Source organism: Peromyscus leucopus, chromosome 8a (genome assembly GCF_004664715.2).
Source record: "Peromyscus leucopus breed LL Stock chromosome 8a, UCI_PerLeu_2.1, whole genome shotgun sequence".
Lineage (NCBI taxonomy): Eukaryota > Metazoa > Chordata > Mammalia > Rodentia > Cricetidae > Peromyscus > Peromyscus leucopus.
This window is the reverse complement of record NC_051085.1, coordinates 6,345,334-6,372,372: the sequence shown is the minus strand read 5'-3', so window position 1 is coordinate 6,372,372 and position 27,039 is coordinate 6,345,334. Positions and strand designations below refer to the sequence as shown.

Here is a 27,039-nt window from a genome sequence, read left to right as displayed (position 1 = left end):
ACTCACTATGCAGCCAGGCAGGCCACAAACTCACAGAGATCTGCCTGCCTCTGCTGCCTAAGGGCTGGTGTTAATGCTCTGGGATGAAGGATTCTTTTCCCCCCTGTATCCCGAAAATCTCCTGTCTATCTTACCTCAGGATGGTCACAATTCTCTTCTGACTTCATAGTCCAAACTTCTTTTCCATTCTAAGTTTCTCTCCTATAATAAAGTCCTCGGAAACTTTATATGGGGGGGGGGAACCAAGGGAAAAAATGCAGAGAAATTTCCTGTCAAAGTAGGATTTGAGAGGAAAGACAGAATACATAATCACAAGGGAAATACATAATCTAAGGGAAAGCATAACTCATATAACTCATAACTGGTTTTGAGACATTAAATAAAAGAGGTTGTAGAACCAGATTTCTCCTCAGACAATGGAAGGCATATTGAAAAGCCATTTAGTTAATAGAGTGTAGTCTTAAAATACAGCAGAATGTTTGCACTGGCACATTGCTTTTCTCTTTTGAAAGTCATTACACACCATTATCTTTTACTATTCACAGCAATCTTGTGAAAAATGCCCCGTGTCCTCTCGGTCCGCAGAGGGCAGCACGGACCCTGGGACCCACCCAGCTCAGGCCACCGCCCGACTTTCCACGGGATCCTTGCAAGATTAGAGCAGCGTCAGGCAGCTCAGCTGATTCCAGCTTCTGGGATCCTGTGGTCCAGAGCAGAGTGTGACTGCTGCTTAGTTTGCTCACAGGCTGCGAGGAGTGCCAGGCTCTTTGGTTAGGAAATGCGGCAAGGTGGTCAAAGGCACAACCTGGTAAGGGGCTTCAGAGCAATTTGGGTTGGGCTCCCCAAACCTTTGGAAAACGTTTAGAGCCTCAGCTTTTTCAGCTTTCACAGGAATCACATATCAGATATCTTGCATATCAGATATTTACATTACGATTCGTAACAATAGCAAAATTAGTTATGAGGTAGCAACAGAAATAATTTTGCAGTTGGGGTCACTACAACATGAGGAACTGTATTTAACGGGTTGCAGCATTAGGAAGGTTGCGAACCACTGGTACCCTTTCCTTTATTCCATGGGATTTTACTGACAATTGAACAAATGACCGCTTGGGTCACAGAAAGCATTCGTGAACTGGCAGCTCCAAATAAATACCTAAGCTTTGGAACACTCAGGAAACCACCTGTGCAGGTTTAGGGAATCTTTATCTGCAAAATGGGTGCAGCGTAGCCCGCAGTTTTCAAGTAGCAACCATTACTTTGCAAACAAAACTACCATCATTCCTCTTTCCCTAATTCTTTCCGGCACTTGTTTCTACAGGGTTGACTTGGAGGAGAGGATCAGAAGCAGGGAAAAGCGAGAGGGATGGGGGAGTGAGGCAGGGCAACCTCGCTCTGCTTGGAATAGCTCAGGTTCCAGTCGCACCCGGGACGACCGTCCGCGCCCACGGCCCGCGAGGGCAGCCTTCGCCCGAACCCCGCAGGCAGGCTCTGGGAATCTGGGAAAGGGCGCCGGGAAAGGGTGCCGGGAAGCAGGGGGCGGGGCCCTGGGGGGCGGGCCTATGGGGGAGCCAGGGGGCGGGGCCCGCGACTCGAGGGCGGGGCCACGGGCGGGGTCCAACCGAGTTTCTCCGCTGCGCGCGCCACGTCTCCCTCTGCGAGCGTGTGGGGGAACCGGCCGGGGAGGGGACCAGGCGCACGGGGCGGGAGCTAGCAGCTCCTCTCGCGAGAGTTGGCGGCGGCCGCGGCGGCGGCGGCGGCGGCGTGTCCGTGAGAGCGGCGTGGGGGCGGGGAGGAGAGGCGGCGGCGGCGGCGGCGTCCGAGCTACGCCACACGGGGCCGGGGCGCCGGGAGCCGGAGCGCAGCGCGGGTCGTGGCGGCGGCGGCGGTGAGGGGAGCGCGGCGGCGGCGGCGGCGGCGGAACAACCATGGCGGGCCAGCAGTTCCAGTACGATGACAGCGGGAACACCTTCTTCTACTTCCTCACCTCCTTCGTGGGGCTCATCGTGATCCCCGCCACCTACTACCTCTGGCCGCGAGACCAGAATGCGGGTGAGTCCCGTCGGCGGCCCGCTCGCTCGCTCCGCTCCGCTCCCCCGGCCGGCCGGCCGCGCCGTCCCGCCCGCAGGCGCTGCCCCGCGTCCCGGTGACGCCGGCGCGGCGCGGTGCGGCGCGGCCCGGCCTGAGGGCCCGCCGGCCGCGGGGGCCCGAGCTCGCTCGGCGGCGATTTCCGGGGCCGATCGCCTGCGTGGTCCGCGGGAGTTTGGCTCGGACCCGCTCCGCATTGTCCTGGAAGTCCCTGGTCCGCCGCCTCTTTGTCTTGCCCGCCTCTGCCGTGTCGGGTGTTCTTTCTGGAGCGAGCGGGATGGGCCGGGGAGGATAGGGATGGGCATGGGGGGCGGGAGAAGAGTTGGCCGAGGGGGAGCCGAGCCGAGCCGGGGCGGGCGGGTGGGCGCAACTCCGCGACCCCCGCTCCCGTCCCCCTCCTTCCCTCTCTCCCGTCCCGGTGTCTCGGCTGCAGCTGTTGTTGCAGATGTTTGGGGGGCACCCCTGAGCTGGGTGGCGTGTTTGGGACTTCCAAGTGAGCTCACCAGCCGCCCACCCTGACACTTCCTCCCTTGTGCTGTTTTCATTTGTTCGCTCACATCGTGGGGGCTGGAAGCGCTGCCGTTATTCCTTTTATAAAAGCGAAAATAGGTTTCTCTCGGTTGCCTTTGCTTTCCTCCGTGGAGTTTCCTGTTTACGACGGGAAAGTGCGCGAGGACGAAGGTTCATTGATCGGAGGAGGTAGTTAGTTGTGGGGTCGCTGGCCCATTTGCTTTTCGTTCTTGAGGCTTTTCACATTAAACACGGTGTCAGAGCGCAACCCAGAATAGTTTTATGGAATGTTAGATGTATTGTAGTGCTGAATTCTGTCTTTACTAAGACATATGGCACGAGGTATTCTTAAAGCTGGTGGCACTAAGTGCAAGCGCCTAATGGGTTATTTCTGGTGGTGTTAACCATAATTAATAGGTTTGGGGTCTAACAGCAGCGCTGAGGGAAGGCTTTCTGTGTCTAAAGTTGCTTTTAGGTTGGGTGTGGTGATGATCAAGGTTGTCTAAGTAGTGTGCTGCCCCTTGGGAAAAATTGTTACCAGTGAAGCTCAGAACTTGTTACACTTTGATGAGAGAATTTCCAGTGTCCTATAAAAGTATTTAGTTATGCAATAGAACTAAAGTAAATTAGGATAAAGAGCAATCAAGGCTTGTATCTTTTTACATTTGACAATAAGTTTGAGTATCCATTACATGTAACAGTTTACCCTGGTTTCTCATTCAGGGCTGGTTTATGAAATTGCGTTTCAACTCTTGTGTTCTGTGTTTCTAAGTGCATTTAGATAGTGTGGGTGTTTGGATAGTGGTGTACATATTTTTAAAGGTGTCCTAATACAGAAATGTTTTTTCTTGACTTGCACACCTAAGCCATTCTTTCAGTTTTTTAAGTTAAAGGGATCCATGCCCAGTGTGGTGGCTCACAAATACTATCCCAGGCTTTTGAGAGTTCAAGGCCACTGGCACCCGCTACATAGTGAGTTCAAAGCCAGCCTGGCAACATGCGACCTTGCCTCAAAAATAAGCCAGCAAAATGGCCCAACAGGTAAAGGCCCTTGCCTCAAAGCCTGGCAACTTGATTCAGGCCCCTGGAACCAAAGAGTCAAAGGGAAAAACTGACTTGGGGACTAGACCTCTTGGGGACTTCCACAGGAGGGCTGTAGGCACCTGTAGACACCACACTGTGTGACTAAAAAAATAAGGAACAAAAACAGCTGTGGGAAGTATACTTTTCAGTATTGTGGTTTTTGTGCACTTATCACCTACTTGTCTGGTTGGTTGTGTAGACGACAAATGGGCATTGGGGCAGTAGGGAGATTGGTTGAATATTATCAGGAGCTGCTTTGATTTCAGAAACTCTGCTTCATGGAAATTAAGACTATGTGTTTTTGAAAATTGAAAGTGAATTTTTAATGGTAATTTTTGGCTACAAAATTTGTTTGATAACAAATCATGCCAGATGTACTTGTGCCTTTTCCTTGGGGGAAGGTCTTTGGAGAAGTATAGTGGGAGGAATTAATTTTGACTGGGTAAGTCTTGACCTCCCAATATTAGTTTTAAAAATCTTCTTTAAATTGTAGAGGAACTTGGGATGGTGGTAGATGCCTTTGATCTGAGTACTTGGGAGGCACAGGCAGGCAGAACTCTGAGAGTTAGAGGCCAGCTAGGGTTACACACTGATGGACTTTGTCTCAAATGTAACCAAAACAATGGAGGGAGGTAAGAACTATCATCATTGTCCTCAGTTCACTGATGAGACCCTGGAGGTTGGGTAAGTTTCCTGTATGGCAGAGGTACTACATTAGAACACTGTTAGCTTCAAAGCCCTTTGTTTCCATATTGTTAGATTAAAAAGATACAGGAACTCTGTTGTACTTTGTTTCTTCTTTCCATCTGGCTCTCTGCTTCAGGTTTGCCTTAGTATATACATGCCTGTTGATGTATTTGTTTGGTCTTGCCCCAAACTCATTGTGGAAGTGAAGGATGTTTCAGTGCTGTTGTAATCATTAAGAGACTTGTGGTCATCATTGCTTTTCCCTGGGTTTACTGTTACTTATGTTGTTATTTCTTCACAACTACAGTGATAGTGAAAGGATGCTTTCATGATGAGGACCCCCTCCTCCAGTTCACTTGCAAGGTCTTGACTATCAGAAGTCTTTAGTTAGAGGTTCATCCAAAGCCCCTGAAAAAGAAAGTTTTTCAAACATGTTCATAGCAAAATAAGTTGCTCATTTGTTGTTGTGTGGCTGCTTTTACAGCTTTTGCATGATCATCTCATTTAGAAAATAGCCCTATTTTCCTTTTGGAATATTAATTTCCTTGGCTATTAGTAATGTGTGCATGTGTTTTTAAATTACATTTTCATTTATTTTGGGTATATGTTTGTAGGCAGAGGAAAACTTCTGGGAGTCAGTTTTCTTCTACCCTGTGGGTTCTGAGGATTGAACTAAGAGTGTCAGGGATGGCTGCAATCACCTTTCCCTCCAGAAGCCATCTCATCTTCCCTCCATGTTAATTTTGTTGTTGTTGTTGTTGTTGTTTTCTCTTTGTAACCCTGGAACTCCCTCTGTAGACCAGGCTAGCCTCAACTCTCAGAGCCTGCCTCTGCCTCAAGCGCTGGGATTAAAGGCATGTGCCATCATTGCCTGGCTCTATGTTAATTTTTTAAAAATTTAAAGTATGCATGTGGGGCTTTCAGTTTGAAAGTTCACAATTGTTTCTGCTTGGCTTTCTTGGAATTCTTGAGCTCTTGAGTGCACTGTAGAATGTAGTGCCATTTCACAGACTTTGAAATTTAGGGTTTGGGAAAACAGGAATAGCTTAGTCTTTGCCTTATTTGATATGCCAATTGACTTACTACTCCCTAAACATTATTAGTGGAATCTTTTTGCCCTGAGTTCAGTCTTTTGTGTTGGGCTAAGTATACTTAATTTATACCCTTTTTAGTAGTGAAAGTCTTCTTGGCTTTATGAAAATTGGTGAAGTAAAATGGATCTGTATGAAAAAGTAATGACATGGATGGCTTAGATTTCCTTGTAACAGTGGTTCTCAGCAGAGGCTACAAGTACAATTACTCAGGGAGCGTATACACACAGGTGTCTCTAGAGACTCTCATCTAATCAGTCTAGAGTGAGTGCTACATATTGATATTTTATAACAAAAGGTCTAAATTGTAGGTAAATTGGAGAGGACTGCTTAGAGAACCTTCTTGGGATGGCTTTTGTTGGAGTTATTTTGGGTGGTAGTTTTGGTATGTGCTTTTTGCTAAAAAACATCCCCTCCCAAACAAACCAAACCAACTAAACAGACAGAACAGAAAAACAGAAGTTAGAACCAGAGAGTTGGGCCAGCGGGTAAGAGCACTTTCCCTGTAAACCTGACCACCTGAGTTGGGTCCTGGACCCCAGTGGGAGAACCAAGACTAGAAACTTGTTCTTTAACCTCACACAGACACTGGCATGCATACACACCACCACCACCATCATTAAAAAAAAAGTGTCCTAGCCTTTGTGATTTAGAATCTCTTTAAAACAGCACTTAATAAAGTTCTGGAAGTCAAAAGTAAAAATTTTTGTCAAGACAACTTAAATTTTGTTTTTTATGTATGTGTATGAGTGTTTTTGCCTACATGTCTGTGGGTATGCCATGATAGCCTTGTGTCTGAGGAGGTCAGAAGGTGGCATCAGATTCCCTGGAAGTCAAGATTTAGAGTTCGGTATGGTTGTGAGCCACCATGGGGGTGCTGGGAACAGAACTCAGGTCCTCAGCAAGAGCAACAAGTTCTTCCTTAACTTCTGAGTCATCCATCCTTCCATCCCCAAAGACAACTTTAAATGGAGTTTATAACCAGTTTATTGTAGTTATCCATTAATAGATTCCAAAGTAGTTACCATTATGCCGTGATTGGAGTCTTTAGTATTTCATCCATTCTTAAGATTCTGAAATAATTGCAGTTACCTCAGCCACTTCCTATCTTCATTTTTCCATAAATACTGCACTGTGACTTGGTGTGCACTGCCCTCTTTCTTCTTTCTGGTTTATGTTTTTATAATTAAACACATTTTTTTTTGGCCTTCCAGTTGCTGTGATCAAAGGCATGTGCCCACCACCCATGCCCAGCCTATTTATTTATTTGTTTTTAAAAAGATTTATTTTGTTATTTTTTAAATTGTGTTTGTGTTGTGAGGGGAGGGTAGTATGTATATGTGAGTGTGATTTCCTAGAGCAGGAGTTACCAGGGATGGTGAGGGAAGCAAACAAGTCCCCCGGAAGAGTGCACACCCTCCTAACTGCTGTGCCATCTTTCCAACCCCAGTGTTCGTTACAGAGCTTTTGGTTCCTTGACCTTTTTCAAAACTGCCTGGTTTTGAAATCTGGCTTGGCAGATCCTTGTGCTTTCAGTAGTCAGGTGGTGTGTTTCAGCATGGTCATCTGTAAAATAGAGACAGAGACCTCTCTTTATAGGATTAGAGGGGAGCGCCACCCGGGCTTTCTGTCAAGTGTTTAGAACAGTGTCTGACATGCAGTGGTACTCTTAGCACACGCTGTTTTGATTGCTACTTAAGTCCTCAGCTCTCTTTTTTACTGTTGAAGAGAGTAGTGAAGTGTTTGAAAAATTAATTTTATTTGCTTGTATTCTCTCATAGTATATAAGTCAGTCACCTCTTATTTGAGGGATATGAGTAAGTATCTACTTTTGTCATTTAGCACTATAGTAGGAAAGTCCTACTATAAAAAGTTTTTAGTGTCTAGCCTAGTCTCTATTTTAGTGAACTCTGAACTCCAAGCTTCGTTTCCTAGGAGTGGAAATAATAGCTTGCCATAAGGAATCAAGAAGTGATATGAGGCTGACTTGTGGTGCACACCTGCTTTTGGGAGGCTGAGGCAAGAGGATTGTAAATTGCAGGTTATTCTGGGCTACTTAGTGAGACCTTATCTCAAAAACAGAAAACACTAAGAACCAGGCCTCCTAAGAATGGTTTTTAGAAGAAAAAAAAGGTACATATAAGTATACCTATAAAACTAAAATAGAAATTCCTTCATTTGACAAAGTTTTCAGTTTTTCTAGATGACAGGTCAGATTTTTTTTCTAGTATCTTTTTTTTTTTTTTTAAACCCCTGAAGCTACAAATAACCAGTGCAGAAAAGCACAAAGGGGCCTAAGGTGGCTTTGCTAGGACGGGCTGTCAAGCCTGATGGCTTGGATTCCATATTTGGAACCCATATGGTAGAGGGAGAACTGACTCCTGCAGGTTATCCACTGAACTCCACATATGCACCGTGGTGTACACACACACTCACACATGCAATAAAAATTTTAAAAGGGGCGGCTATTGCAGAGGATCCCAGTTCAGTTCCCAGCACCCACAAACCACACATAACTAGCCCCAGAGGATCCAACACTCCCTTCTGGCCTCAATGTATACGTGCATGAATGAAAAAAATGAATGAATGAGGATGTGGCGCTCATCAATATGGTGGAGGAGAAGGTCTATTGTAGATATGGGGGAGAGCATAGTCAGAGGCATTTGCAAGGGTCCACACTGAACCGGGTTGTGGGTAGGAGGGGCTAGAAAGGAAGAGAGGATGGGGTTGAGAGAGGAACCTTGGACCAAGTGGCTAAGCGACCACCATAGCCAAAATGTCTGGGTTATATAGGAATCAGAGAAGCTGGGGGAAGGACAGCCCAGCCCTGGGGTGGAGAGTTTAGGGTAGGGGCAGGTATGCTAGCCAGGATGGCTCTGAACAGGTACTGGTGATGCTGAGAGAGGCTGGCAAACATCATCTGATTTGCTATGTTAATAGGCACCTCCCCAGCCATTTGGTTGAGTTTGAGACCCAGCACTGCATGTGTCCCCCAATAATAAACAGACCTCTAAAAAGCACGAAGGAGTGAATAGAAGTTGATTTTTTCCCTCTTAACACGTGATGATTTTATTTTATTTAAACTGTGAACCCTCCCACTGCACATTATTCTTGCTATGCCCCTTACATTTTGGTATATCATGTTTTATTTTCATTCATCTTTAAGGTTTGCTGAGTTCTCTGATGTGTTGAGTTCATGTTCACATTTTACTTGTCACTGATTTTTAATGTCTTCCCATATAGTCAGAGGAAAGATAATTTGATAATTTGTGGCCTAACTTATGGCCATTCCATAAAATATTCTGTCCTGGGAGTCTGGATGTTTCTGCTGTTGGGGTAGTGTTTGGTGTATGACTGGGAGAGCTGGTTGGCAGTTGGTTTTTATATTGGGTCCTCTTTGTATTTAGCAGTAGGCTGTTCCAGAAACACCTGAAGAGTGACCTGCTCCAGGGAGTTGGAGTAGTGCTTAAGGCCAAAATGGACAAGTTCATCACAGTTTAATTTGAAGTTATCTTCAGAAGATGTAAGCCTTGAAGACAGTTACGTGAGACAGATTCTGCCAGTGTAGTTGTTGGCTAGGTGTGGAAGACATTCCTGGTGCTTCTCTTTTCTCCCTCTCTGTGAGGATCATCTTAGATCGTCTTACTTGGGGGCAGTCCTCACTTGCCCCTCCAGGCCGAGTTACAGAACTGCAGCCTTTTTCATCTCCGATGTTTATTAGCTTTAAGGTGATGTGTGCTTACTGCTCTTTGAATAGCATTTGGAGGAAATTTAAATAGTATCTGTGTGAGAAAACTGAGACCTCAAGGAGGTATTCAGCTTGCCTCAAGCCATAGTCATTAGGTGTAAGATTGGATGTTGGACCCAAATTAGCCAAAGCTTCTCTTTTAGCTGCTACTTTGTACTCCTTTCTGTAATGAAGTAACATTACACATTTTTATAATATCAAAAAAGCAACTGGAAAGTGCTGAAGGAGAACAGGAGTAGTTCTGTTAGGGGGCTTGGGCAAGTGTTTCATGGAGAGAAGGTGATTTAAGATGGTTCTTGAAAAGAAGAAAGGCATTCTGAAAGTAGGGAAAAGCTGCAAAAGCATGTAGTGTTCTGTAAGTAAACGGCAGATTCGAAATGGGATTGGCACTTTGGACCAGTTGGCCATTTTGAGAAGTTTATTCTTTGTCCTATTATTAACCTAGAAAACAGTAGAACAATGACATCTGGCTGGTTTGGGTTTTTTAACCGTAGTAGAGGATGGGTTAGGAGTTGGGGGAAACTAGATGGAACTGAGAGTCTGTCTTAGCTTATTTCATTGAGATTAGAATTTACAAGTGTGACTAGATTAAAAAGAATTCTGAGATAGCTTGGACTGTTTATTTCTTATATATTTATTTCCCCTTTCATTGATTTCTGGTCCCTTGGAAGTTATTTGATGATCAGCCTAGTTACAGTTTGGGAAGTGAGCGCAATGAAAAGGATTGGGACGAACATTTACAAAATGTCTGTGGGCATTTTACTTGTGTGTAATGGTTATGTTTGGTGCTTCCAGAGTCAGAAGAGGCCATTGGATCCCCGGGAGCTAGAACTACAGACTGTTGTAGCCAGGTCCTCAGACAGCAGCAACCGCTCTTACCTGCTGAGCCATCTCTCCAGCCTCCCAGTACCCTTTTTAAAATGGCAAGTTTGGTTATCAGGCTTTGTTTTGTGACTGTTTGATTTTTTTAATTAGAAAAAAACAACTGGTTGATATTAGTTTTGTGTTCAAAGCAATTGTGAGCTGCCATGGGGTGGTTGCTGAGCCTGGAATCCAGGTCCTCAATAAGAGGAACAGGTGTTCCTAACTGTGGGGCCATCTCTTCAGCCCCTCAAAGCAATATATTTTATGAAAGTATATACTTAATTTAGGGCATGTAATCTTTTTAAGACTTTAGTTAGATCTTGAAGGGATATTGGAGATAGAAGAAACATGTGACTGTTTAGGAAAAACATTCTGTGTATTTTATTTTGACAGAAGGGGTTAGGTAGCAGACATGTAGTCTATCTGCACAGAGGAAACCACCTGGGAACTTGGCAGAATGAATTAGGGTACACCCAGGTTTTATAGATGTGACAGACATTTGTTTAGTAAGATGTAAAATTGCTTTTATTTAAAGGTTAGGTTGCATACAAACTTGATCTTGGGAGAACCTGAAAAGTTAAAGATTAGGTTAATTTTCTCCAATTAAAATTTGTTAAGATTATGTGTGTATGTGTGGGTTTATGCGGGTATATGAAGGGATCTTAGGAAGCCAGGTGAGGGTGTTTCCTTGGAGCTGCAGTTACAGGTGGTTTTGCACTACCCAACACAAATGCTCATAACTACTGAGCCCTCTAGGTGCTCTCCCTTTTACCTTTCTCTTTATTTTTGAGACAGTTTTATTATGTATCCTCAGCTGGCCTGGAACTCAAGAGACCCACCAATCTCTGCCACCTGAGTGCTGGGATTAAAGACATGCACCACCAAACAAGACTGTTTTCTTGGATACTTGTTCCCTAAGTCAGACCTTTTATTCACTCACAAAGTTGTTACACACACACAGACATGCACCAACATGAGAGAGAGAGAGAGGGAGGAGAGGAGAGGAGAGAGGAGGGAGGGAGGGGGGGGGGGGGGGGGGGAGGGGGAGAGAGGGAGGGGGAGGGAGGAGAGGGGTGGTGGTGGAGGAGATCTCATTGGTTCAAAACAGAAACACATGGCTTGATGGTAGTGGTACAGGCCTTTAATCCCAGCACTCAGGAGGCAGAAACAGGCAGTTCTCTGAGCTTGAGGCCAGCCTGGTATACTGAGTGAGTTCCTGGACAGTCAGGGCTACACAGTTTAGAAACCCTGTCTCAAACAAACAGAAAACAAACAACACCACAATTTCCTGGGTCTAATGAGATGGCTCCCTAAGCTCTATGATCTGAATTTGATTTTTCAACCCATATGCTAGAAGGCGAGAACTGAATTTTGCAGGTTGTCCTTCTACTTCACATGCTTGTTCATGTACCACTCCCTTCCATAAATAAAAATGTAAATAAAACAACCCCCCCCAGAAGACCAAAAACCATTTTCCATCATTACCAGACTATCAGTGAGAAATGTTGTACCATCCATTCCAAGGCCACATTGTTTATTTGAAAGTTCTTGTTCATACCCCCCCCCCTTTTTTTTTTTTGGTTTTTCGAGACAGGGTTTCTCTGTGTAGCTTTGCTCCTTTCCTGGAACTCACTTGGTAGTCCAGGCTGGCCTTGAACTCACAGAGGTCCGCTTGGCTCTACCTCCCAAGTGCTGGGATTAAAGGCGTGCGCCACCACCTCCCGGCCCTTGTTCATACTCTTGAAAAAAAAAATCCTTACTGTTTGGAATTGTGTTTTTGTCGTGGATGAAGAAATTTTCTCTACAGATTCCAAATCTTTCCAACTTGTGATTTTTTTTTTCTCATGTAATTCAATCTAGTAGTTGTTGATTTCTCATTGGATGACATTAGTGGGTACAAAACAATTAAATGGTGAGTGCAGTGTATAGTCTTGTTTGGGTAGATTGCATGGGCTGTGGGAGGATTAGAATTAGATGCTTGAAGCACTGTACAGAGTGTAAGAGTGAAAACAAGTGCTGTGAAGGTTAGCTGGGTAAAGTATTTGCATCTAGTTGGTCAGAGTGGCAAGCAAGAGGTTAGGAAAGTTTTAAATATTTAAATTTGCTTTTCAGATTTATTGTTGTGAATATGTGTATTGCCTGCATGTATGTATATGCACTGTGTGTGTGCCTGGCACCCAGGGAGGTCAGAAGAGAGCATTGGATCTCTTGGAACTGGAAGTAGAAGCAGGTGTGAGCTGCTATGTGGGTGTTGGGAATCAAACCTGGGTCTACTGGAAAAGCAGCCAGTGTGCTAACTGCCAACCCAGCTCTCCAGCCCCAGAGAAGGTTTGGAAAGTAGGTGGATTTTCTTGGGCAGGGTTTTACTATGCATGCCAGGCTGGTCTGGAATTTGGGCAATCCTTCTACCTCAGCATTAAGAACGCTGGGATTGGGGCTGGAGAGATGATCCAGTGGTTCATTGGCTGCTCTTCCGAAGGACCCAGGTTTGATTCCTAGCACCCATATGGCAGCTCACAATCATCTGTAACTCTGCTTCCAGGAGATCTAATACCATGTGGGTGTTGGAAACTGAATCTAGGTTCTCTGGAAAAGTAGTAGCAAGTGCTCTTTTCTGCTAAGCCATCTCTCCAGCTTAGAATGTTTGATTTAGAATTCATTTTTTTTTTTTTTATATAAGTATGAGTGTGCCTCTACAGAGGCCACAAGAGGGTGTCTGATCCCCTGGAGCTGGAGTTAGATGTAGTTATGAGCAGCCTGATCTGGGTGCGAGGACTTGCCATCTGTTCCCGGAATGTTTGAATTTTAAAATCACTGAGTTTAAAAACTCAAGTTGACTTGAGTTTCATTTGAAAAAAAAATAATCATTACATTTTGGTTTGGAATTAGAACAGAGACAGCTGGCAGCCTGGACAGTCACCTAATGTTTCTCAGCATTGTTGGTGCATTCAAATTGGCTACAGGCCTAGAGTATATGACAGACCATTTTCATAAGCAGGAATTCTGAAAGACCATCTTACCCTGTCTTGGCAGAGTACAGTGGTCGCTTTCCTTGTGTCCCACTTGTCCAGAAAGGACAGCATTGCATTTGTACTGTCAGCTGTCAAGGCAAGGGCAGTTCTTTGCCCAGTAGGCCATTTTGTGCCAAAAAGACAAACTTTCAAATGGAAATGTCTTAGAAGCCCAACATTCTCTCGGGATCAATTGGTGCAGCCAGGAGCAATTGTGTCTCACGTCAACAGAATTTTAAGTTATTTAAATGCCATATTCTCTAGGTCTATGAAGTGTTTGAAGATTACCTATCTATCTGAAATATATCTATGTATACCTAGAAGACTTAACTAACATGGCTACAAATATGATTATCATAAATGACTAATTATTAATCTATTTTTAATTATCCATTACAATTTTAAATGAGTTACATAAACATAATACCTCAAACAAGAGTAGAAATATATATAATATATACAGTATAACAAAATTAACTTCAAGTTTGTATCAGTAAACTAAAATTTATACCAATGTAAAACATTTTAAACATAAACTAAAATCTATACCAATGTAAAACATTTTAAACAAGTTGTTCTTTAAAAGTAGGTTGATTAATCTATCCTTTTATCTTATCATCTCTATATCCTCATATATATCTATATCATATCCCCTTTTCTTTTTTAGAAAGAGATCACATTTATAGTCAATCTGTTTTAAATAAAAATATTGGTTTTTCTCTATCCCACACCAGAGGGCTCTTCTGATTTGGGACAGAAGAATCTCTTAACCATTTTTTTTTTTTAAGCAATATGTCTGGGTTTAGAGGGGGAGTGAGCCAGTTCCACCTCTAAAGCCAGCTTGGTATATTTGGGAATTTGGGCGTAGCATCTCTTACTACTTCCTGCTGGAGGGGGGCGCTGTATCTTCTGGGGATGCAAAGAAAATTTTAGGCCTATGGGGTAATCCTTGAGGCTGTATTGTGTGAACCAGTTGCCTTGAAACCGCTCTGGATGTTGGATCATCTGGGCCATGGTGTCATCGGAGACCTTTCAGGGGGTCTTGGCTGGTGAAACCTGATGTATCTTAATCTGGAACAAATCCACAGCCTCTGGCTTTCTGTGGAAACAAAAGCAGAACCTCTTTTCCAAAGCAACATATCCTTAAATCCAAATTTTGAAGTCAAGGTACCTTTAAAATATACATTTTGGTATAACTGAACAACTTTTGCAATCAAATGTTTTTCTTCAGTTACGAATATCAAAGAGAACATAATCCAGATTCTCTGTGTGGTAGCCATCTTTACGTGGCTTATTTTTTATATTACCTTGAGCCTATTGCTTTAAACTGTACCATTCTAAGACTGAAACGGCGGTGTGGCTGCTGCCTCCGCCCATTTCAGCTTACCAGCATGGAGTTTTCCGCCAGTTCTGTGAGTCATCAAGTCTCAGAAATAGTGGGTCTACACTTTTATCAAAGCAGTGTGTAGCCCAGAAACTTTTTTTTTTAAAGTAAAAAAGTCTAGTAAAGACTAAATCTACCATACAGCGCAATGTGCTGCTGGCAGACGCCTCATTTCCGCCATACTGCCGGTCAAATGCACACGCCAGGAACCCGCCAGTGTTCAAACCCGCGTTTTGTGGCGTCTAGCTGCCCGTATGAGACAAGAAGCAGGAACCTGTTTTTGGCTCTGTTTAGAATGGGTTATTAAATATTCTCAGGTTTAAGGTGGAAACTCGAGCCGTTGGGCGCCATTTGTTGCTGGAGGGCTTCTCTCCAGGTTCCCCAAGCCCCGCAGTCCCACAATCCACGTATAAAATAATCACTCAGACGCTTATATTATTTATAAACTGTATGGCCGTGGCAGGCTTCTTGCTAACTGTTCTTTTATCTTAAATTAACCCATTTTTATAAATCTATACCTTGCCACGTGGCTGGTGGCTTACCGGTGTCTTTACATGCTGCTTGTCCTGGCGGTGGCTGCAATGTCTCTCCTTCCTTCTTCCTGTTTCCCCAATTCTCCTCTCTCTTTGTCCCTTCTATACTTCCTGCCTGGTCACTGGCCATCAGTGTTTTATTTATATAGAGTGATATCCACAACACATACCTTTAATCCCAGCACTTGGGAGGCAGAGACAGTTAGATCTCAGTGATGCTAGCCTAGCCAAAATACAAGTTCCAGGGCAGCCAGGGCTAAATGGTGAGACCTTATCTCCCAATAAATAAATTAATAAAAGAAAATGAAAATTATGGTTGTTCCAGGGCTGTAGAGATGGTTCTACAGTTAAGTGTGCTTGGTGCTTTTGCGAGTTAGATTCCTAACACCTTATCCAGTAGCTCACAACCACTTGGATCCAGCTCCCAAGGGATCCTATGCCCTCTCCTGGCTTCATGGGAGAAGGCTCATGCACTCATGGACATACCTACACACAAACACACTTCTTAAAAATAGTCTTTTAAAAAGTGGTGGTTCATGCATGCTAGTGGACTTTTAATAGGAGGATTCATAGTTCTACCAACTACATATGGAAAATATAAAAATTGTGTGTCTGACCTGAACACGAATGTATTTTCTTGTTATTATTCCTTTATTTTTTATATACTATAACAATTTTTCCCAGTTTTTTTTTTTTTTTTTTTTTTTTGTGTGTGTGCGTGTGTGTGTGTGTGTGTGTGTGTGTGTTTGTGTTGTGTCAGGGGTCTCATGTAGCCCAGGCTAGATATTTTGGAGGCCGAAAGTCAAACAGCATCGGACTGACTGATAAGAGCTCCATGGTAGATGTCTTGAGGGTGTAATGGGGGAAGGATTCCATCTTGGAACTAGAAGGCAGAGTGACACTGGTACCATCTCCTCCTAGAGTGTCAGGATCTCTTAGAGGGCTCTGCTTCTTAGATTCCATGTCACTTCCCAGGATTGCTGCACTGGAGATCAAACTTCTGATTCTCCTACCAAATTGAATTTGTTATCTGGCCTTCCTTCAGTCTTCAGCATAAACACTTTTTGCTGTTTTATTTCTAGTATATTTTTTTTGCGGGGGATAAACCTTGTTTCATTTGACTTTATTAAAGATTGCATCTAATCAGTTGTTTTTATTATTTTTTGTTCCTAAATTTTATTTATGAATTCATACAAAACATTCCAGACCAGTGTGTCTTGGTTAATCTGGAAGTAACACAGCTAATAGTTCTCTTTGTTACTGGCAACAATGAGCAACCAGTTTCAGAGACTGCTCTTCTTCAAAAAACATTTTTTCTTTTTTGAGACAGAGTTTCTCTGTGTAGCCCTGGCTGTCCTGGAATTCACAGCTCTGCCTGCCTCTGTCTCCTGAGCGCTGGGATTAAAGGTGTGTGCCACCATGCCTGGCCTTCAAATATATTTGGTGCAGTATTTCATATACCTTTTGGAGAAAGGCACCTCAGAAGTGACAGCGAACTTGCTCCTCCTCTTTGGATGGTCACAAACCCTCCAAGAGTCCCAGCCGTGCTGTTCTCCTTCATGCTCTCCTGGAGGAATTATTTAAAATTGGCAGCATCCATGATTCTATCTTGTCCAGGGTGTGTTCAGTCAAGGGTGAACTTCAAAACTTTTTTTTGCCCCCTCTTCACCACGAACTTTTTCACAGGTGCCATTGTGGCAGAGGAAGCAGACAGAATATTTTTATTCTTCAGTATTTTGATTTCTTCATATTAATTTTCCACTTTGGAGGTGCAGTCAGCGTCGGTATAGGAGAATTCATGAAAAGAGGGGAACAGTCTGTTTTAGTTCTTTGAGAATTATCTGAACAATCTAGGTATACCTTCATTAGAGGGAGGCAGTGTAATTAAAGGGTTAAATTTTCAGATGTGAATCTACACTTTTATAGAAATCCCATCTCTATTTCATAATAGTTATTTGATGTTCTTTAGGAAGGAGCTATAACTTGGGGCAAGTTATTTAGTTTCCCTGAGCCTCAGTATTTTTTTTTTTTAAGATTTGTTTATTTATTATGTATACAGTGTTCTGCCTGCATGAGTCCCTGCAGGCCAGAAGAGGGTACCAGATCTCATTACAAGTGGCTGTGAACCACCATGTGGTTGCTGGGAATTGAACCCAGGACCTCTGGAAGAGCAGTCAGTGCTCTTAACCACTGAGCCATCTCTCCAGCCCCCAGTATTTTTTTTTTTTTAAATAATAGTTACAACAGTATATATCTACGTACTTAATGTTATATACTTCATTGAAAGATCTAACTGAACTAATTCATGTACTTAACTAAATACCTATCATCTACCACGCTGGTAACAGAATATAGGGGTGAGCAATATAGACATGATCCTTGTAATGATGGTTACTTCCTGGGAGTTTGGGGAATGAGTAATTGGCATACTACAGGGGAACCATCAAAATGCCCCATGATAATAAGTGCTGTGTTAGTTCACATAGGCCTTCCTGAGAACATTCCCAACAGTTCTGAGCTGAATGACACAGGGACATGGTCATTTAATGTTCTATGTTGGCTAGAGAAAGGCCTATTTTAGGCTGAGGGAACAATGTGTATGTAAGCTTTTGAGACAGAAAAGTGTTTGACATGCTGTAAGAACAAAGGGGATTAAAGTGACAGAGATCTGTCCCATGGAAAACAGTCTGGGCTGAAGAGTCAGAGAGCTGGTCTCCTACTCAGGTTGTGTCTCAAAGAAGTTTGCATTTATTTCATCATAGGAGTAATAAGGAGCTACTGAAGAGTTTCAGGCAGTGAAGTGATAGAAGATCTGATTTGCTATTTTTATTAAACAAGATTAGAAAATACTTATTTTTATGTATTGTGTGTGGGTACCTTTGGAGGCTAGAAGAGGGCTTTGGATACCCTAGAGCTAGAGTTCTAGGTGGTTGTGAACTGCTAGACACAAGTGCTGGGAAACTTAGGTCCTCTTGGGAGAACAGTAAGTACTTTTAACCACTGACCCATCTGTCCAGCCCAGGTCGTCCCCCCCCCCCCCTTTTTTTTTTTTTTTTTTTTTTCCGTTGAGTTTTGAGACAGGGTTTTTCTGTGTAGCTTTGGCTGGCTGTCCTAGAACTAGTTCTGTAGACCAGGCTGGCCTGCTTCTGCCAACCAAGTGTTGGGATTGAAGGTGTGTGACACCACTGCCCAGCTTCTATTTCTTTTTTTTGGGGGGGGGTGTGCTTCAAGACAGGGTTTCTCTGTGTAGCTTGCATCTTTCCTGGAACTCGCTTTGGAGACCAGTCTGGCCTCAAACACGCAGAGATCCGCCTGCTTCTGCCTCCCGGGTGCTGGGATTAAAGGCGTGTGGCGCCACCACCCGGCCAGCTTCTATTTCTTAATAAGATGAAGAAAAGTTTTGATCAGCTTGATTGCCCTTTCATGGGTAGTCATATTTTCTTAAAATATTCACTTTATAAATTTAGTTGTCTATAAAGCCACATACCTATAAAGTATATTACATTAAAATACAGTTTTATTCCCATACATTTCAAGAAGCAAGGTTTTTTGGTTTTGTTTTCAGATTTATTTCATGTTTTGCTTACATGCATGCATATGCACATTATGCATGTCTGGTTTTAATGGAGACCAGAAGAGGGTGCTGGATCCTCTGGAACTGGAGTTATGGTTGGCTGTGAGCCACTATGTGGGTGTTGGGCATTGAACCTAGGTCTTCTGCAAGAGCAGCAAGTGCTTTTAAACTGCTGAGCCATCTCTCTGACTCCTCAAAGAACTAATTTTCAAGTTCCCTGTGTATTCAACGTTACTGTCAGCAAAGATTGTTGTTGTTTGGTTGGTTTTTTATTTTTTTTAATTTGTGTTATGTGTATGGGTGTTTTGCTGGCATGTATGTCTGTGCACTACATGCATGCCTGGTACTGGCAGAGACCAGAAGAGACCATTGGATACTTTGGAACTGGTGTTACAGATAGGTGCTTGCTGCCATATGGGTGCTAGGAATTGAACTGGGTCTTGTAGAGGAGCAACCGGTGCAACCCCCAGTCGAGGATCTTTCTATGTTATCTAGGTTGACCTCCAATCCTAGATTTACAGGGTCATTGTGTCTCAATCTCCTGGTTAGTTAGGGGTCTAAGCAATTGCCCCAGTGTGTGATTCATCAGAGCTATTTTGAGTCACCTAACAGTTTTTTTTTTTTTTTAAAGACTATATAGCCAGGCTTGTTGGTATATTACTGTAATCCTAGCCTTTAGAAGGTAGAGACAGGACAATCAGGAGTTTGAGGCCAGTTTGGGCTCCCTGAGACCCTCTATCATAGAGAAAACTATTTCATTTGTATTAGGGATGTAGTACTTTTGGATTTGAATGTGATACTGGAAAATTTCCTTTGAATAGTAAATATAACATTGTAGTACATTAAGTATATGTTTTTGATCCTTATACTATAACTACACATTGTATTTTTAAAAAGATTTACTTTTACTTATTTGTGTGTTAGGTGTACATGTGTATGGATGCCCACAGGAAAAGGTTCTACATCTCCAGGAGCTTGAATGATAGGTCGTTGTGAGCACTGGGAACTGATCTCAGGTCCTCTGTTAGAGCTCAGCAAATGCTTTTAACTGATGAGTCATCTCTCTAGCCCCAGTCGTGGTATTTTAAAAGTGGTTTTTACAGAATTTGCTTACAGTGCCAACCAATACTTAGCGTTGAGGATAGACTCCTAGAGATAATTGTGTAATGTCTGCTATTGATCTGCCTTTAGGTGACATGCAAAAAACCGTGGACTAACTAACTAGGATTACTCTGGGCTTTCTGCAGGCCTTTTGTTGTTACTGTTTGCTTATTGAATGTTTTAAAATAAGATTCTCTTTTTAGCTGAAGGATACTTTTAGAGGATTGGAAAGAGATGATTGTTATTTCTTAAACCTTTGTTGGCTTTAAACCCAATCTTTCCTGTCCTCAATTTTCAAGCTATATCATTCATCTTTAATTTGATGAACCCTTTATGAGAAGGAGGGAATTAAATTGGAGGCAATTTTGTCTCCCAGGTGGCGTTTAACAATGTCTGGAGGGGTTGGGTTTTAGCACAGTGGTAGAGCGCTTGCCTAGCAAGTGCAAGGCCCTGAGTTCAGTCCTCAACTGGGTGGGGAGGGTACACAATGTCTGGAGTTGTCATCGTAGTCTTCTTTGGCCTTCTCCTCCTCCTCCTTCCTCTTCTTTTTTCACCTTTTTTTTTTTTTCTTTGTTTTTGTTTTTCGAGACAGGGTTTCTCTGTGTAGTTTTGGTGTCTTTCCTGGAACTCACTCTGTAGACTAGGCTGGCCTCGAACTCACAGACTGCAGATGCCAAAAGGGGATGTCTGGTCTCCTGTTGTAAGCCATCGTGTGCTTGCTGGGAACTGGGCACCCTCTGCATGAGCAGTAAGTGCTCTCAGCCACTAGCTGTCTCTCCAGCCCTATTGGGAGTAGTCTTTCCAGCTCTGTAGGAGTGTCTAATTGTTTTCCGCCAAGCAGCGCTGTAGCACCTAGCTGTTAATACCATTATAATGATAAACCATAGTATACAGGCTAGCAATTGAACACAAAGAATTGACTTCAAGATACCAGTAGTGCTGAGGTTAAAACGCACACGCACACACACACACACACACACACACACACACCCCAAAACGAAAAACAACAACAAAACCCCACTCTGTAGTACTTGTTTTAGTACCATAAAAGGAAAATAAAGTTAAAGGAAATAAGTATATTGCATAAATACATGCTGATGTCCAGTCAGTTACTAGCTTTAGGAAGACAAGCTAGTCTTAGTCTGTTTGAACCGCTTGATTTGTATTGGTGTGCACTTCTTTTGTCAAAGCTCCCTGGGGATTGGGAACCTTTCTGGTGGTGGGATAGTCTCACACTGCTCTTATGAGTTGTGCTCTGTTGATCAGTTATCGCCTGTGTTTCCTTATCCATTGTCAGCATTTAAATAGGTGGATTAACCCCAATCTGCATTCCTATTTAGATTAATCTGATTGTGTACTTGGTGGTGGGGATGGTGAGCTAGTATTAGTGACATTTTTGTCTCTTCCACATACAAATGATTCTAAACAAGCCAGGACACATGACAAACCTCCAAGTTAAGAATGTAATAGAAAAAAATCAAAGTTAAAAAAAGATGTAAACGAACCTATAGTTTTTGTTACTCCAGTCTGTGGTTAGGATGACTAGATTGTTTTTTATTTTATTTTATTTTTGGTGTGTGTGTGTGTGTGTGTGTGTGTGTGTGATTTAGAGCTGTGATTCTCAGTCTTCCACTTCTGTATTATTTCATTCTTTTCCTCTTTTCAAACATCTTAAAAAACAAACGACTATTGTAGAAAAACTTGCTTGTCTGTTGTATTGGTTACTTTTCTGTTGCTGTGATAAAACCCCGTGATCAAGGCAGTTTATAGAAGGAAGGTTTTGTTTGACTTATGGTTCCAGGGCATCAGAATCTGGGGTGGGGGGAAGCATGGCAACAAGCAGCAGGCTAGAGCAGGAGGCTGAAGGCTTTTATCTAGAACCCCAAGTAGGAAACAGAGAGAGTGAACTCAAAATGGCATGATTTAAATTCTCAAAGCCTGTCTCCAGTGATATATCTCCTCCAAACAAGGCCACATCTCCCAAGCCTCTCCAAACAGCACCTTCACTTGGGGACCAAGTATCAAAACATCGGAGCCTAGGGGAACATTCGCATTCAAACGACCAGGCCTATTTTTTTTTTTTTAAATTGATTTAAAAAGCTGTCGACAGTGAACAGGTATTGCCTAAGTGAGGTGATACAGTGTCAGTGAGATGCAGAGGGACCTCAGTTAACTAGATAACTGATATTCTTTTTTTTTTTTTTTTTTTTTTTTTTTTTTTTTTTTTTTTTTTTTTTGGTTTTTCGAGACAGGGTTTCTCTGTGTAGCTTTGCGCCTTTCCTGGGACTCACTTGGTAGTTCAGGCTGGCCTCGAACTCACAGAGATCCACCTGGCTCTGCCTCCCGAGTGCTGGGATTAAAGGCGTGCGCCACCACCGCCCGGCGATAACTGATATTCTTAAATTTCTTGGAATGTTGAATATAATCTTTAATTCTTATTACTATTTTCTGGACACCTTATTAAGAGTTAGGAAATTCACCGGGCAGTGGTGGCCCTCGCCTTTAATCCCAGCACTCGGGAGACAGAGGCAGGCGGATCTCTGTGAGTTCAAGGCCAGCCTGGGCTACAGAGCGAGATCCAGGACAGGCACTGAAACTACACGGAGAAACCCTGTCTCGAAAAAACAACAACAAAAACGATTTAGGAAATGCTTCAGGAATTACTTTTAGAAAAAAGTAGCCCATCTTTTTTCTTTTAAATAGCTTATAATAAAATAAATTGCATGCATCATTTTTAAGGTACGTAATGTACAGACAAGTGTATTCTAAAATTTATTTTTTGGTTGTTTTTGAGGTCTTTAAACTATAAAAATATGTACTGATATACATACTTATTTTAACTGAAAAGTGAAATCAGATCTTTTTGAAAGTTTTATGTAGATGATGGTTTTTTGCCAGTTAGGTTATAACAGTATTTATTTTTCCTTTTTTTTTTGTTTTTTTTTTTTTGTTTTTTGAGACAGTTTTCCTGTGTAGTTTCAGGCCTGGCTCTGCCTCCCAAGTGCTGGGATTAAATGCATCCACCACCACCGCCCAGCTCCTATATATTTTTAATTTTAGAAACTTTATTATAAAAAAACTCAAACAAAAACATCACACACCAAAAATTTATACAACATAGTGAACTTCTATAGTTGAAAATAGGCGTTTGGAATATGGGGCTTTACATTAAATTTTACACTTTCAGTATCAAAATATATTTTATGTACTTTTCTGACACCAAAAACAGAAAGTCAGAACAGAATTAGAACTAGAAAAACAATTAGCTTTTTATCTTCTTTCATAACTTGTATCTCTAAGTAGAAAACTTGCTTCCTTCTCTGTAAATGGATACTTTCTTTGAATACCATGTCTTGGGGTCTAGTGGGGTGGCTCAGAGGTTCAGAGCCCTTACTTCTCTTGCAGAGGGCTTGGTCTCAGTTCTCAGCATCCACATGATGGCTCAGAACCACCTGTAATTCCAGTTCCAGGGATCCAGTGCCTTCTTCTGGTCTCTGTCAGCTCCTATATGCATGTGATGCACATATAGACAAACAGGAGGCATGCACACAGGTACATTAAAACAAAAACAAAATTATGTCATAAGTTAATGGTATTAGTAATTAGTCTGTGAAACTGGTCATTCTAAATAGAAGTTGGTAAATGAACTGACTTCAGAGTGTATCTTGAAACTGTACAGTGAATGGTTGGAAAAGAGGGCTCAGCAGTTAGGAGCACTGTTCTCGCAGAGAACCCAGGTTTGATTCCCAGCCCCTCATGACAGCTCATAACCATCCAGGACTCCAGGGAATCTGATGTCTTTTTCTGACCTCTACAGGTACCAGGCACACACATAGTACATAGACACACATAAAAGCCAAGTGCTCATATACATAAAATAAATCTTTAAAAAATGTTAAAAAAAAAAAAACTTTAAAAAGGATAGGTTTCTTTGACTTAAAGTCACGATACCAATTTGGAATGTGTTCTATGAATATTTAATTTTGCTGCAAATTTAAACATCGTTATGATAATATGCAACTGTCTCATAACACTTATTGACTTAAATATTCTTTCAAAAGGCTAAGATATTATTTTTAGGGTCGGAGAGCATGGCTTATAAGGTGTAGGTACATGTTTTTCAAGGCTGCAGACCATGTGCATGTTCTTTTAGCCAGGGACATTAGGAGAATTTTTTTTCCTTTGATTAGATCAAACTGCCTGGTTCATAGACTTAAGCATCATTATTACAAAGGGTTTCTCAGTTTTATACTTAAAATGGGAGTCTGATGAAGCTTAATTTAATGAAAAGCACATTAAAATTTTACAGTAGTATTTTTTTAATTCATAATTTAACCATGAAAATCAGGAAATTTGACATTACTGTCTTACTGTCAGACCCCATTCAGGTTTTGTCACTTGTCTCAGTGATGTCCTTTGTAGAAAAAAATTCAAGTTCAGAACTGTGCATCACATTTAGTTGACATGTTTCTTTAGTCTTCCTTTTAGTCTAGAATAGTTCTTTATCTTCCCCTGACTTTAGGCTAATTATTTAATAGAATGAACTTTAATTTGGGTTGTCTGGTGCAGTTTTTATGATTAGATTCATATTTTATATCTGATGAGTCTGTTCTTTTCATTGCGTTTTGTCAGGTGGTATATACTTGAGTTTGCTCTTTTACTGGCATTATTCACTGGTCACTTAAAGTGTTGTCTGTCAGGTTTTCTGTATTAATTTTTTGTTGCTGTTGTAGCAGATAATCACATACAGTGCCTTAAAACAGCACAGATTTATTTTTGTACAGTTTTGGATGATAGAAGTACAAATGGGTTTAACTAGGAAGTAATGATGTTGCTAGGGCTTGTTCCTCTGGAGACTTTGAAGTAAAATTCACTAATCTTTTCCAGCTCCTAGAGACAGTCTGTGTTCCTTGGCTTGTGGCACCTTACTCATCTTCAAAAGAGCATCAGCCTGACCTTTGGTTTCACTGTTTTATCACTTCCTGTCTTAGCTCTCTTATCTCCCTCTGAGAGGCATTACTTGGTTATATTGGTCCTACTAGGGTAACCTCCCCATTTCAAGAGCCTTAATTCACTTACGTAAAAGTTTGCCATTTAAGATAGTTCCTTGCATGAGGATGTTGCCATCCTGGGAGGCTCACTTCTTCTACATTGGAAAGTCATTCCTTTCCTCTGTGGTAATTAATATTTTGTAGAAAGGTACAGTGAATTCTGGTTTCTGGGTATTGAGATTTCTGGCTCCTATTGTTTAGAAGCCAAAATCTGGATACCGTGCTCACTGCTGCTGGGATTTTGCTCTCCTAGTCTTGCTTAGTATACAGAGGTAGGGAATATGTAGGGATTTATGGAGAGAGCAGTGTCTGTATAGTTCTTTCTTCCTTCCTTCCTTCCTTCCTTCTTAAATTTTGGTTTTTTGAGACAGTTTCTTTGTGTAGCCTTGGCTGTCCTAGAACTAGCTCTGTAGACTAGGCTAGCCTCTCAAGTGCTGGGACTAAAGGTGTGCACTACCACACCTGGCGTTATATTGTTACATTAATTCATATCAGTACTTTCACTTCCAGGCTAATAGTCCAGGTTTAGTCTTGTGTCTTTTTATATTTGTCACTATTTTCTCTGACAGGAAAAAGTAGATTTTAGTATAGATGAGTTTCTAAATGGTCTTAATAAATAAAAAACACAGAGCCAGAAATTTGGGTTAAAGGCCAAGAGAAAGATCAGAGGAATAGGACAAACCACGAGCTAACCTCACCTCATCAACTCTGCAGCTTCCAAGGAGAGCTTCTTCCTTTATACTAAGGTTTATATCCCTTTTCTGCTCTGTTCTCTCATTGGCTTTCTAAGCCCAGCTACATTACTTCCTCTTCTTACATAGCTCTGTCACTGTCTGTGCAGACCTCCAGACCTCTATGGTTGGTACTGGGATTAAAGACATGTGTCACCATGCTTGGCTCTGTTCCCTAGTGTGGCCTTGAACACACAGAGATGCTGCCTGCTAAGTGATAGGATTAAGGATGTGTGCTACTGCTGCCTGACTTCTTTGTTTACTTGTAATGGCTGGCCTTTTTCCTCTGATTGCCAGGCAAGCTTTATTTATTAAAGCACACATAAAATATCACCACATTTTAGGGTTTTTTTGTTTGTTTTGTTTTATTGTGACAGGGTTTCTCTGTGTAGCTTTGCGCCTTTCCTGGATCTCGTTCTGTAGCCCAGGCTGGCCTTGAACTCACAAAGATCGTCTGACTGTGCCTCCTGAGTTCGGGGATTAAAGGCGTGTGTCACCACCGCTGCCAGATTTTAGTTTTTTGATATATTAACTTTTTTTGGTCAGTCTACCTGCATATATAAAACTTCTTTGTTACCACCTCTTCTACCTGGATCTGTCTTTATTACATTGATATCTCTGCCAGGTAGCATGTGGATGCCCCTGCCAGGTAGCATGTGGAATGCCTTTGTCACAGTGTGCAGTTGAACTTCCTGCCTTTTTTTTGAGACAGAGTTTCTTTATATAGGCCTGGCTGCCCAGGAACTTGCTCTGTAGACCAGATTGGTGCCTCAGACTTAGAGAGATCTGCCTGTCTTGTCTCTCTCCCCATCCCAAGTGCTGGGATTAAAGGTATTTGTCACCACTCCTGACTTGTAAGGATGTTTGCCGGTATCTGTGTCTTGTGAGCCACATGTGATGTGGGCAGTGCCCGCTGCAGAGGACTGAAGAAGGTGTCAGCTTCCTTGGGACTGGAGTTACAGACAGTTGTGAGCTGCCACGAGGTTGCTGGGAATTGAAACCAGGCCCTCTGGAAGAGCTTAACCCCTGAGCCATCTCTCCAGCCCCCCCCCAACCCCCCCACCCCGCCCACCATGGTGTTTAAGAATTTCAAAATACATGAGAGGTATGTGCCTTTGTGCATGCATGCATATTCATTCCTTGGCATACATACAGAAGTCAGGAGAACCTACAGGAGTTAGTTCTTGTTTTCCACCTATGGGTCCCAGGGATGGAACCCAGGTTGTCAGGCTTAGTGGTCAGTGCCTTTACCCACTGAGGACCTCACTGGCCCTGCATGCCAAATTGTTTTACCTACCTACTATCTCATGTAAGGATTTCAGTTTTGTATATATTTTTAAAATACAGTAAAGAAAACAACAGCATTAGCCCAGCTGGACTCAGGCTACATGATCCCAACTTTGTTGGGAACATTGCAGGCATCCCAGCTAGGAGCTGTGGAGTTGTTGAGCATGTCTTTTTCTTTCCAGAAAGACGGTTTGGTCTGCTGACCTTAACTACACTGCTACCGTAGAGCTGCGTCACAGCCCATTTGAACTTGACAGCCACGCGCTTAACTGCTAGGTCATCTCTCCAGTCCGTCT

At 42.5% G+C, this 27,039-nt stretch overlaps 1 protein-coding gene across 1 annotated transcript in view; it reads left to right on the top strand.

Moving 5' to 3' along the window:
* Nucleotides 1-1,887: 1,887 nt before the first annotated feature.
* The window catches only part of Sec63 (SEC63 homolog, protein translocation regulator), an 80,087-nt gene continuing 54,935 nt past the window's right edge, over nucleotides 1,888-27,039 (top strand). Inside the window, exon 1 of the mRNA XM_028894933.2 lies at nucleotides 1,888-2,052. Coding sequence (XP_028750766.1) covers nucleotides 1,929-2,052 — 124 coding nt within the window. The 5' untranslated portion in view covers nucleotides 1,888-1,928. The remainder of the gene's footprint in view (nucleotides 2,053-27,039) is intronic.